Source organism: Limulus polyphemus, unplaced genomic scaffold (assembly GCF_000517525.1).
Source record: "Limulus polyphemus unplaced genomic scaffold, Limulus_polyphemus-2.1.2 Scaffold509, whole genome shotgun sequence".
NCBI lineage: Eukaryota > Metazoa > Arthropoda > Merostomata > Xiphosura > Limulidae > Limulus > Limulus polyphemus.
This window is the reverse complement of record NW_013666119.1, coordinates 157,880-171,549: the sequence shown is the minus strand read 5'-3', so window position 1 is coordinate 171,549 and position 13,670 is coordinate 157,880. Positions and strand designations below refer to the sequence as shown.

Here is a 13,670-nt window from a genome sequence, read left to right as displayed (position 1 = left end):
TACATACATACATACATACATACATACATACATATACATATTTCTTTCTATTCTAGTTTGTAATATTGCAGTTATACAAATTAACCTTCTATTACTATTAAGCCAGTTTCATTTTTCATCAACTACATAGAAAATTGTTAGTTTTAAATAACAATAACATTTTAATTAAAGATCTACGTATAATAGTTTTCTGTCATAGTTTATGTTTTACTTCATTATGACAAATGTTTTTTGAAATAAGAATTCACTTCTGAAATCTTGTTGCTTACACAAATAATCTGTACTTTATTTTTCTAAGTGTTTTACATTTATTCTAGTAAAGTAAAGTGAGGTTTCACATCTTTAGAAGTGAATCTGGTAAAAACTGCAAATATAAATATAAGGTTGAAAAGGTCTGGAAAAAAATTCTGAGGTTTGTCCATCAGTACAATATTGCTCTAAATTTTGCATTTGTAGCCTAATCTTAGATGGAGAATAACTCAGTGTATCAACCACTGCACAAGTATATGCACTGATGAGATACAATGTATGACATTAATAAGTTTAAGCCTAATCTAGGTCTTTAGAAATACATACTGTGAAGGTAAATTATCTTTACTTATCCCAACTGTTATAAACTTGTCATCTAAATATATATGGGCCATTCTCTAGCAAATGATAAAACTAGTAGATGAGGGCTATTAAAAGTTTTCAAATGAAGAATAAAATAATCTCTATTTCTTTTCTTTTTTGAGGGGGGTAGTTATTTTACAAAAACAAATAGCATGATTTCCTGGCCATGAAAGAAGCAGACAGTTCTACATTATGAAGAAGATGGCTATGGATCCTCATTAAATATCTTCAATTTCAACTTAAATCAAAACTTGACTAAAACCCTTGAAAAATATGTTTCTTTCAGTTGCTTTTCAAAATTAGTAGAAATAGATGCTTACTTATTGTTTCAAAATAAAAACTCATGATCATTAACTCTAAAATACAAATAGATAATAAATCTATCATTCTGTATCATTATTTGCATTGTGCAAAACAACAGAAGATGCATTATTTTGATAGGTTATGGTGAATCATGGAATGTTTCTCCACAAAAAAATCCTAAACCACATCTTTAAAAGTAGTTCTGCTAAGATAAAAATTATTGGCTCTAAATTAACACATTTCACTTTTAATTGTTAGATAAGCCTCACAGATAAGATTTAAATATAGAAAGCTGGTAAACTGTTTGAACCGAATAGGCCTAAAAATTGTTATAAAAATCAAATTAACTGCAGATATACTTTTTTTTCTACATTCCTCTAATTTGTCCATTAAGCCTCAAAAAACAGAAATGTGTAAAAAACAGCATTTCAGATCTATCTTTTGTTTCCCACAAGTGACTGTTCAAGAAACTTTTCCTTCAGTACCACAACTCATTAGTTGAGCTATACAATGAGAGATAAAAGACTATAAAACACTATCTATATATGCAGTATACTACTTAAAACTTCTTCATTTCATAGAGCATAATGTAAAGTTCTGTTTTTTCTAATATATAAATTTACATTTTTCATGCTAGAATGTATATCATTTGTTTGCCTTACAATAAGACTTGTAGTATGCCTACATCAAGAAACTGAAAATCAAGTATTATGTTCAAGAGCAAATATATGTAGTAATGCACACATGTTCATAAATAGCAGTGATTTTTTTTTATTATCATACAGTCATACTCTGCTGTACTGATGTTTATTGAAAAATGTTTACATGAAATATATATTAATAATAATCTGTAACAGTGAGTACATGAATAAATCACGAATAACTAGCTTAACAAAAATAAATCTGTTATGATTTTTGAAAGAGTTTTCAGGATGAATGTTACTTTCTGTCAGGATACCTTATTCAATACTGTTGCTTTATACTATAAATCATTGAATTAATTAGGTATTTTCTGCATTTTAATTGATTACATGTTGTTTACATGCATGCATACATTAACACATTGTCCATTTTCAATGCAAATAGTAAAATTATGTAAATATGAAAGAAATGGATTAAAATGTTTATAATAAACTTTTCATAAAATAAAATCATATTTTGGTTAAAAAACTAACATATATATATATTCAATAAGTTTACCTACTACCTATTTATTGTACTTACATTTTCCACATCAGGTAACTTGCATAATTTTGTTTTAATATCAGGACTACAAATCAGCCTCAAAAGTTCATTTGTTTTCTTTAGAGAAAAAAGAGAAACAGTGAATGCTTCAAACAAACATCACAGTTTATAATGCCCAATTATTATTTTCAAAAACAAAAACAACTCATTTCTAAACTTGTCCATTACTAATTCTGTTTCACATATAGAAAAAATTGGAGATTTCAAATGAAACTTTTAATTATGTCATTAGATTATTCTATATAATTCATACTGATTTAAAAAAAAAACTTTCATATACATATGTTCATAAAAACATGATTAGTTCTGACCTTAAGATGACCTAGTAAAAAAAAATTTCTAGACATAATTATAAAAAAAAGCAAGTATATTTAGAAACTTCTAGAAGAAAAATGTTTCTCCTTGTAAGCTTTTACATAATCATATAAAAATAATGATACAAATGGTATTATTAAAGGAAAATAGTCAACAAAATTAAATGAAATTAATAACACGTGGAAAACATACATGTATGGTATTCCTGATTTAGAGGAATAATGGCACACAAATAAACTACCCCCCCCCCTATAACAAGAGGTCCAAACATTTGATTGAAAGGAATGTTAATGTGAGAAAATGTGATGTAGAAAGGAAACAAACAAATTCAACAAACAGTATTAACACGTTGGCTGCCATGTAACTCACCAGAGGGTCATATGGCTTTATCAGTAATATACCCCATGATTTATAGGTGGTTTATAGTCCATGATATTTAAAATATAAAGTTTCTTTGTGGCATTTGACTCTAGGATATTGTGATTGCTTCTTGGCACTTCAGGAATGTTCTCGTTCTTTTAATAACTTTGTGATTTTGCTGACCTTCATGAAATAAAAAATTTCAAAGTGAAAGCAAAATAACATTACCTTTTATTCCATACACAACATGGTACAAAATAATGATTTTTCAAAAAATTAATAATACAATACTTTGAAATTGGCAAAAACATAAAAATATATTTTGAAAAAACTTTTTCGCATCCAAAAGAAACAAAAACAATCAACCTTATGATAAAATATTTCACCTATAGAAATTTTGTTTTACTGCCAAGATAGTAAATATTGTTAGTGGCTTTTACTGAAACATTCCAAGCAGTAGGCAAGATTGTCTTTACATTTGCCACAGTATGTAGAAACCCTCTTGGTCCTTTTGATTGCCTCCATACAACCGTGACTTCCATATCATTGGGTGTAGCATCCTGAGCATTGTTTGCATTTTTTCCTATTTGAAGCATTCCTGGTTTCACAGGATTCGAAAGTGTGTTTTGTTTGCTTGCAGAAGATGTGTTTTGTGCTTGATGAATTTACAATTCTTTGCACAGTGATTCAGCAATCTGTTGGTCTTTTCTCTGAATTTCTTTCAAAATTACAAGTATTTATAACAGCTGTATTCAAGAGATCTTCAAAGGAAACTTTGCGGTAACATCAAATTGTTTTCCTAAGAGGTTTGAAGTAACTTGAAATTTGATCAGAAACATCAATACCTTGCTTTCCAGAATTATACTATACAATCATTTCTGACTTCTACATTTCTTCATTGTTGCAATTTTTCTTTCCACTACTAACAATTTTCAAGTCATGTTTTGTAGACAGCATCAACACCTCTCACTTGTCTTGCCATTTTGCAACAAATATGTCATCATTTTCTTCACGCCCTACTATTTCACCTATTTTTTCAACTTTGCTGTTGTTACATCCTTTGGGTTACCAATTATGGTTTTGCAACGTGTCCCTATAAGATGAGTTTGCCATTCAAGTAGAGACTTGGCCAAAGAAATGGATATATAGTAATTGTCAGTAGCAATGGTTCTTCCTTTTCTCAAATATTTTTCTGTGAGATCTAATACAATTTGAATACTGTGTATAGTACCTTGTATAGGTCTTCCTCTTCATCCGGAATCCTCTTTCTCAAGATACACATAACTAGTGTAAGTGTAACCACTTGGATCACATAACTTGTATATCTTCAAGCCATATTTCTGAGCTTTACCTGGATTATACTGTCATAACAAGAGATGACCACACCATGGCACCACAAGTGCTACCACCTCACCAGGTATTTTAGTCCCAGTGAAGGTTTTTTTTCCAGGATTCCAAGCAAGTTTCTAATATTCCACAATTGATCAGTTCCAATAATCTGATTATCAGCAAAATGTATGAAGCATAGTAATAACTGAAATCAGTTTTGTGACATTATCCTTAGGACAAAGTCATTCTTGTAAAAGTTGTTTCTGCTCCAACATAGCTCAATTTTAGGGTATTTTTTAACTCCCATGTAGATGATTATTGCTAAAAACTGCCTTATTTCCATAGCATTGGTGTCTCCAATCTTTCATTCAGGATTTTCAACATACCTGCCTGTTCGTAATTACCTGCTGAATATTCAAATTTATCTGTTCAACCAAAAGATTATATATTTCATCAGTCACCATCAGACTGAAGATATCAACTGGCTTCATTGAATTTTGCTGCAGGTTACTAATTCCAGGTAGGCTTGGTGTGTCAGTAAATGAGAATACTCTAGGATATGTTCCATTTAGTGTATGTCATATGCTTGATGGTGCTTGCATATCATCACTTTCTCTGTCAGAGGTCCTGCTTATACTACTAGTCAGTTGATCTTGTTCAGTATCTAATATAGTGGAGTCACTATCTTGAGACTCTGAAGGTTCATCTTCTTCAGTATCTAATATAGTGGAGTCACTATCTTGAGACTCTGAAGGTTCATCTTCAGTATCTAATATAGTGGAGTCACTATCTTGAGACTCTGAAGGTTCATTTTCTTCAGCATCTAATATAGTGGAGTCACTATCTTGAAACTCTGAAGGTTCATATTCATCTGAATATAATATAGTGTAGTCACTATCTTGAGACTCTGAAGGTTCATATTCATCTGAATCTGAATGAAAGTTGATCATGTGAAAGTGTTCCTAATTACTTTCATTTCCTCTGAAGAATCCAGAAAACTGGTTTGGTCTCATACTCAATGGTTTATCAATCATTTTACCCATTTTCTAAGATTTCTATTTTTATTCCAAGATGTACACTAATCTTTATTTTATTACTATTTTATAAAAAATTATATACAACTACAGCTGAAAAGAAACAAACAACAGTTATTGATGTAATTGAAAAAAAAAAATTTAATTCTAGGTGTGCCCACCTGTGGGTCACACAGCCCATCCACAACCACATTGAGTGCCATGTAATCCACTGGTGGACACATACTAAAAACCACCTCAAGTAGATAACTAAACAGAGAATTGCCAACTGTGATCATATTATAAACCTGGGTTAAGCAGAGATGTTGATATTGCAGTTGGCACCAGAATGTGGATTAATATATTACAAGGCAGCAGCTAACAGGTTAAGTACTATTTACTTTGTTATACAATTACCTTACATGTTTTTGTGTTGAAAAGATGAAATTGTGGGAAAATAAAATAAAAACTAAGTTAAAATGAAAACCAAGTTAAGATATGATGACACAAAGTCAGCTTACACAATAAAGAACAGCAGTACTTTATACAATAGTTATCCTCTGAAACAGTACACAAGTTTTAGCTACCTATTGTTCTATGCCATTCACCTAGAGTAGTACCTTTTGTCATCTTGTGTTGAAGATAGCTGGGAGATCACATAGAGTATGTTATTCTGCAGATCAATCTTGTCATTCTTAAGGGAAATCAGTGCTATCTTAAGATATCCCAGGTGGCATGCAAGATGCAGATATGTAAAAACTACTGAATATGCAGAGTAAAATCAAAAACTAAATGAAAGAAAATCATGCTACAATAAACTAAATAAAACAAAATTCAATCTTATAATACGGGTACTATAATCAAATAATCTCAGTATACAATGCAAAATTATATAACAATAATGTATGGTGTACATATTGGAAATTAATTTCTAATTCTAAGAATGTAAGATTAAAAACAGGTAAGCTTACCTCTGAACTAGTGAAAGCTAGAATGTCCACACTGTAAAGGAGATGAACATGAAAAGAACATCAAAAACAAACAGAAAATATAAAACTACAAGTTATAGAGCAGGAAGATAATACTCTAGACTACAAGAAATACTTGGCCAAGCAGAGTTTGAGTAGAATCCAAAACCAGAAAATAATTTGGTGTAGACCAGCCTCATAAAAAGAATGGACCCAAAGAAAGCTCAAAAAAGGGCATTCTTCTCAGTAGGATTATTGCTTATAAAACTTAATCATTTGCTGGAATTAAAGAATGTTGGTCAGTTTTTAAGCAATAATGATGTATTGAATCTGCAGAGCCAACACTGGGACACAGGTGGTGACAAATAGATAGGAGGCACACTAGGAACTGCAGTCAGTCTTACGGCAACATGATTTATCTCATGTCTGATGTTGTGGATCCAAATTATGGTTTTGTTTGTTAGAAATATGATCATTCAAGATCATAAGAAGTGAAATTTGCCTTATGTCATAGTATTATTTATACTATTTTGAAAGAAGCTGATAGTCTTCCCAATGCAGAACCAACTGAAAGGGTAGTCAGCAGCACTGCTTTATGACAGACTGATCAAAGTAAAGATATGCAGCTTCCAGAGAAAAGTGGTCTTAAAAACTCTTTTTTTTTGTATCGTATGCAAAGCATTGACAACAATCTCAAGATCTCAGCCCTCAGTCTATGACAATCCAGCCTCTTTTATTAGCTATGGAAAAGCTTCCATCAATATTAGAAGAACAGAATAATTGAATAAGTTTGAAAGAAAATGCTGTCTTTTCTAAGCTTCTTCCATTGTACAAGATATTCTACATTCCACATCAGCACTAGTAGAAATGGTCTAGAGCCAGGGGTGAAGCTAATCATGAGACCACATTGAACAAAAATGTCACAAAGACTTCTTTCACCTTCAGTGCTTTCAAGATGCAACAACCATTTGCAAAGAAAGCTATCATTCTTTATAATGTGCAAACAAGTGCGAAAAATAATAAAAATAATGGTAATGCTTTAAATTGCATGGCATAACAAGATATTTACTTGACATGCTATTAGATATGTATATCACAGATAATAAGACATTAGTGAAAATGAACATTTAACAATGATTAAATCCATCTCAATAAGATAAAGAATCCTGTCATTAGTAAATATTTGCTGTGCTTTGATGTTTAGTCATCTGTTAAGTATAGAAATTACCTTTGTGATGGATTAAATTATCCAACTAAAAATATATCAATTAGACATCCTTATCAAGAAATCTGTTTAATTCTTGCTAAGCATTAATTGAATGTCAATTACAAATATAATTCCTTGTCAGTTGCACTTAAATTTTTTACTTCAACCTCATTCAAAATGGGTTTAACTGTTGTTAAATGTTTATTGAATATCAAGAGTGACTATTAAAATGTGATATACATAAGTACATGCAAGTCAATGAATATCTATGCCTTCCTATTTAAATAATTTTCTACATTTCTTTATGTTGTTTATTTCTAAGTAGACTTCTTAGAACTATAAAAAAGCTAACAAAAGTTTTATATTTCTTTCATTATTGTTTTGGATGTTTATACTGAAATAAATAGCTTATTATTTTTTGGGGGCAATGTAGGCCAACTGACAGAAGTATTTATAACAGCAAACAGCTATGTTTGAACAACAGCATGAAAAGTATTAATTGGGTATTTGCAGAAAATCTAGCAAATAAAATATTGACTATACAATACAAGTCTGATAGTATCATGTTTTTTTTAAAGTTTGGTCACAATCTTCTTATCAGCATGTCAGGTCTCGGTCTCAATACTATCTGTAGTGGGTGCTTGGGAAGAACTGAAAAAAGACCCAAGCAGTCCCTAAGGATGGGATCAACAAAAAGAAACAAATAAAATAAATAGATAAATACACAAAAAAATATAATATCGTGGTTGGAGCTGAGACATCTAGTGATATTTGGAACCTTTTAGTTATGTTTTGATAACAGCATGAGTTCAAACTCAACAAGGAAAAGCTTTCAGTATTTCAGAGATAAGACTACCTGATTTTAATGATATAGTCCCCTTAATGTGAATGTTTGCTACACATGATCATGCATGTGCATATATACTTATAAGAAAAACAGATTTTGGTCAGTAGGAGGTTTAAACACAATAGCAAAGCAGTTGCTATGTTTTGCATCTTCACTTCCAAACCTGTACATGATCTGACCATACAACACACTATGTCACCATCCATGGGCATGCACACTCAGTATTATAAACACAAAATACATTGTAAAAGTGAACAAATCAACATGCTACAAAGTTTAAAGACTATAAATAAATAAATAAATGCAATTACTCTGTATTTCTTTCTTATGTAAATCACAACCACTGTTTGATGAAACCAATGGAAGATATGAATATCATTCTCTAGTGTTCTTTCTCTCTCTTCACTGCATATGTATGTCCAGTTTTTTATAAACTGCTTTATTCCATCACCTACTACACAGTATAATCACAATAAACCAGAACTGTAAGTTTTCAATCACATAACACCTATATAAGCATCTCAACAACTATATTCCTTGATACTCTCTACAGTGTTTGTAATTCTAAGAACTTATGAGGAAAGAAAACAATAAGTAATATGTCAACCAAATTACAACAGGCAAATCCAGTACTAATCAAGCCTTTTGCCCAATACCAGGTCTCATCAGTCCAGCTGGGATACAACAAACATAGCAGTGGTCAAGGTGCTATTCAGATATTCTAGATATCCTACCTTTCATTAACAGCAAGACAGCTGTTACCATCACTTAGATCACACAAATTGTTCTAACTGCTGAATAATCAAGTGGTTATTGCATGTAGTACTATATACATCGTCATGAAACACCATTTGACTGCAAGAAAAATAAATCTCAACATCCTTTCAGCTTGCAAGTGTTTATAAATTGCTCTTAATTATCTCCAGTTGTAAAAAATTGTTGATGTTCCACAAGCATTACATCTGTTAGCAGACTGCCAAATCCCCAGATCTGCAGTTTTAGGTGTTAGAGCTAGTCTTTAACACATACAAAAAATTATATAACAGTACATCATGGAATATCAAAATACTTATGCAATATACAGTGAGAAGTTCAATTACAGGGTTCAAACATCAACAAACTTATATGAGCAAAATGGGGAGAAATGATACAGTATTGTGAATATAACAAAAGAAGTGAAGTTCGACTACTTAATAAGTGCTTTCATGTATATGGCATTGTATCATTGTTACATATTCTACAATACATGACCACTTTATTATTGCACTTGTATTTTGTTGTCTTTTGGTGGGGGCTATTATTTGTTTTTAATATACTTATATTCATTTTTATTCTATCCTTAGTCATTTTAATCTTGATTAAGAAAAAAATTTCACTACTGAGTTGAATATTTTAGCCAAAGGCAAGTTAGGTATAGTTTGATGAATCCAATTCAAGGTAATGAATCACAGTTGTAAAATAGGTACCAACAAGTTTTCTATCACCTGGAAACTAACCTCAAAGGTATTCCCAAATTAACTCTTTTACAATGGGTAGGTCAAAATTCATGTCACAACCTTTTACAGTTACTTTCAAAATTTAATCAAACTATTTTATTATTATTTATATGAATAATCTTGGCATCAAAACTTTGTAAATAAATCAAATTTTAATATTATATAAGTTTTAAATTCTTAATTTATAAGGAAAGATGTAAAAAATCTTCAATCTTCTCTAGTATGAAACTTGTGACATTTGAACTCTAGGTCTTCCCTCTTCTCAAATTTATTTAACACCCCTCTGAGAAGTACAGAATTTAATGTAAATTACTTATTATAATATCAATATTATGCAGGCAAAGCAAACTTTTTGTAGCCTTCAATCTTATTTGTTTACAGAGCCATAAACAACAAAATGCTGAGTGATTTACAACTTGTGTGGCAGAATTATTAGTTTCAAATGTCACTAAAACAATAAAATTAAGTATAATTAATTGTGTACTGTTATGAGGTTTAAGCTATTTAGAATAAACAGTTGTGGTTTCCTGTTACAATTTGCAGCCATTCTAGAAAGAAAAAAAAGGGTAATTTAGATATATTTCCTAATTCTTTATGGTGGTTACAAAGTTGGTCAAACTGATTGAATGGGTTGGGGTAGATGAAATAAAAGATAAGATATAAAGTTTTCTGAAAAAAAGACTACCTGATATTTATTAGGAAGTTTTAGAGACTATGCAACTGAAATTTGAAAATTTTGAGATGAAGAAAAGTATTTTACATCATAGCATGAAAGTCACTTTGCACTCAGAGCAGTCATTACTCTGACTCCATATATTTACAGACACATTTTTAGTAAAAATCCTTAATTAAAAATTCATTTTTTCTCTACAACAGATTTGTAATATTTACTGAAAGCATGCCATATTTTGTGAAGATACATGAAGTACTTTCACAGTTATAGTATGTATACCTTCAAGGTTTCATGGTAGTTACAAGGTCATGTAAAATACAGAAATCCATTGCAAAAGAATTAAATTAATGTCACACATTATAGAACATGTAACAATAATTTAAAATACCATATACAAAAATACTTTGTAATAGTCCAAGTTGACTTTTATATTCATTGTACTATATATACAGTAGGGTTATGTATTCAAGATAAAATCACATGTATTTGCATTAGCATAAAACTGTAAAATTTTTAAGCCTTATACAAAGACTTCCATTTACAATGTACACTTCATTACTAAATGTACTTCAATGACAACAGAAACATTAAATATCAGTTTCAATTCAAAATAAAATGCATTTAAATAGTAATTATACTACAAAAGATACTGACAAACGATCATCATTTTTGCTAGCTAAATCTTATAGTTACCTGCAAATTATAAGCATTTTTGCCAGAAAAAAACCTACCCAATTCATAACATCTTGATATTTTCTGAAAGCAATTCATAGCGAGTTAATTTTTTTTGTTTAGCAGGAATTAGATAAAAACCTGCAGTACATTTATGAAGTGTTCTGAAGTATACCTTACAAGATCACAAGAACTTCTAGTTTGACTCTTAGGCAAAGTAAATGACAAGAAACAGCATATTAACCAAGACATAATTTAGCATGAGAGCATAAGATTACTAAGCATTATACATGCTGTTCAACTGTAATAGGCAAAATTAATACAAATTCACATTAAATATTCAAGTGTTCCAAAAATTAACAATTAATGCATGACACAAAATAAAATACAACCAAAACAACTATGCACCACAAGAAACAAGTTGGATTAAGATATTTCAAAATGTCACAGTCATAAACGACAAGTAAAGAAAAGTGATACATTACCTATTCAAATCATAAAGTTAAAAACAAAAGTACTGCTGAACACTGTCAGCACTCCAGTGAGTGTCTTATAACTCACAAAAAAAGGGTAACAATGAGCTCTTCATAATCCATGTGTAAAAACAACTTAAGGATTAAGTTGGCATAATCAAATTGTTTAGTTTGATTAATTTGATAATGAATATGCACCAATTATTCCTTCTTTGGGTAACAGCAGATTTTTTTTCTAATATTATAAGATTATTATGATAAAATAAACTTATATAAACTTTTAGAGAATTGAAGAGAAAAAAAAAAACAATTGTAGGTTTCACAAAAACTTCATTTATTCATAACCATGGTTTTGCCAGTAAAGGCATCATCAGGGACTCTAAAAAAAAGAGCAAACAAATTAAGTTGGAAATAGTTTCTACATTATTTTCTCAAGCTACAAGTCCCCATTTTGACTCCATGTCTACAGTACTTATCAGTTTTAGTGGAGTCAAAATAGGGATTTGTAGCTTGTGAAAATAATGTAGACACTATTTCTAGCCTAGTTTGTTTATTTGTTTTAGAGTCCCTAATTTGATAATCCTTGCATTTTAATTCCCCTTGTTTCTGTACTTTATTGACGATCCCTATTCCCCTTTTTAAATTAAAAATTTTTAACTATCTCGGTTCTTATAATTTTATGTCCATATATGGAGAATAAATTTTAAGCTACATACAGGCATATACATACAGTTGAACGTTACACGTTTTTCTACAGGTTTCTGAGGTTTTGTGTAGACACACACTTAACTAGCCTCAAGTACAAAGGAAGCCGCTCACAACAACATCACATATATTGTGTATTTATAGCCATATAAATCAACTTTCAATGAAAAATAATCAACTTTTAAGTAGGTCATGGACATTTGTAGCATTTCATATAATATATCCATCTAGGTTTTGATGCAAAATACCTAGCTGATTTTGCTGTAGGCTTGTGAAACAAAAATATGAATAATAAAATATGTACTCATAATTTCAGCAAAGTATGAAAATCAGTAGGATAATACACCACTCACAAGAGTAGAGAAATCTACTATGGTAATCATCTACTGTTACAAACTTCACTGAAATAGTCACACAAACCACGTAGAGGTAAAGTACAACAGCGAACTCCAGAAAAGATTATTCCTCAATGTGGCAATTTCCAATTAATGCACTATAAATTGCACAATAATTATGCACATTAGTAAAACAACAGATTTTTTCAGTGGCAGAAAGTGAAGAACTTAGAGAAATTCTTCAAGGGCAAAAAAATGAAGGTGCTTGAATTAATTTTAAAACTACCCTATGACATACTCAATACTGCATTCATTACTAATGTCCAGGTTTCAGTAAAATATTCCAAGCCATTTTTAATGTAGCAGCTTGTAAAACTATAATCAATAATAACAAGGATAGAGACACTGTTATAAATATACACAATGTTCACTCTAATAAAGCAAAGAATTTCTGACTAGTATAACGGTGCTTAAATGGTTTCGAAGAGCTTAAGTTCATAGTGAAGAAGAATGTAGAAAACTTTAGAGGGTGGAAATCTCAACTTTCAAGAATAAACTTAAAAATAGCCCTACAACCTTTGCAGGAGTTTGTTTAGTAGCTTTGCATATATTTGGTGCAGCATAACTAGCTGATTGTGCTGTAGGCTTCAAAGAAAAACTTGGCCAGTAGTGATGAAAAAACTGATAAAATCTCTCCTTCTATTTCAAGAATCGACATAAAAATAGTCCTATCATCTGCACAGGAGTTTTTATTAGTAGGTTTGCCCAGGTTTGGATAAAATCTTTATAGCTATTTTTTCTGTAGGCTCATAAAACAAGAATAATATGAATAATAATAAGAAGAAGAACAAATGGAGGAATTGCAAATTTTGTCTAATAATCAGAAAATCAACTTTTTTGCTATTCAATATTTTAACGGCCTTAGCCATTGATATAAAAGGTCTTGAGTGTTGTTTCAAGAACAAGTCTGCTTTTTAATATGGTTTTTGCCCATTTTTTGTGAAATTCCTGGGCAATCCCTATTATGAACCAATATCGTGGTTTATGATTAAAACATGTATTAATGTATCAGTCTTATAAAAAAAATTTGTTTTAGCAAAAACTAGTTGTACACTAC

The 13,670-nt window shown here is 30.4% G+C and overlaps 1 protein-coding gene across 2 annotated transcripts in view; it reads right to left on the bottom strand.

Moving 5' to 3' along the window:
* The window catches only part of LOC106458750 (AP-4 complex subunit epsilon-1-like), a 92,916-nt gene that overhangs the window by 10,739 nt on the left and 68,507 nt on the right, over window positions 1-13,670 (bottom strand). For both annotated transcript variants that reach the window (XM_022385062.1, XM_022385063.1), the window contains exon 16: window positions 2,140-2,217. In XM_022385062.1, coding sequence (XP_022240770.1) covers window positions 2,140-2,217 — 78 coding nt within the window. The remainder of the gene's footprint in view (window positions 1-2,139; window positions 2,218-13,670) is intronic.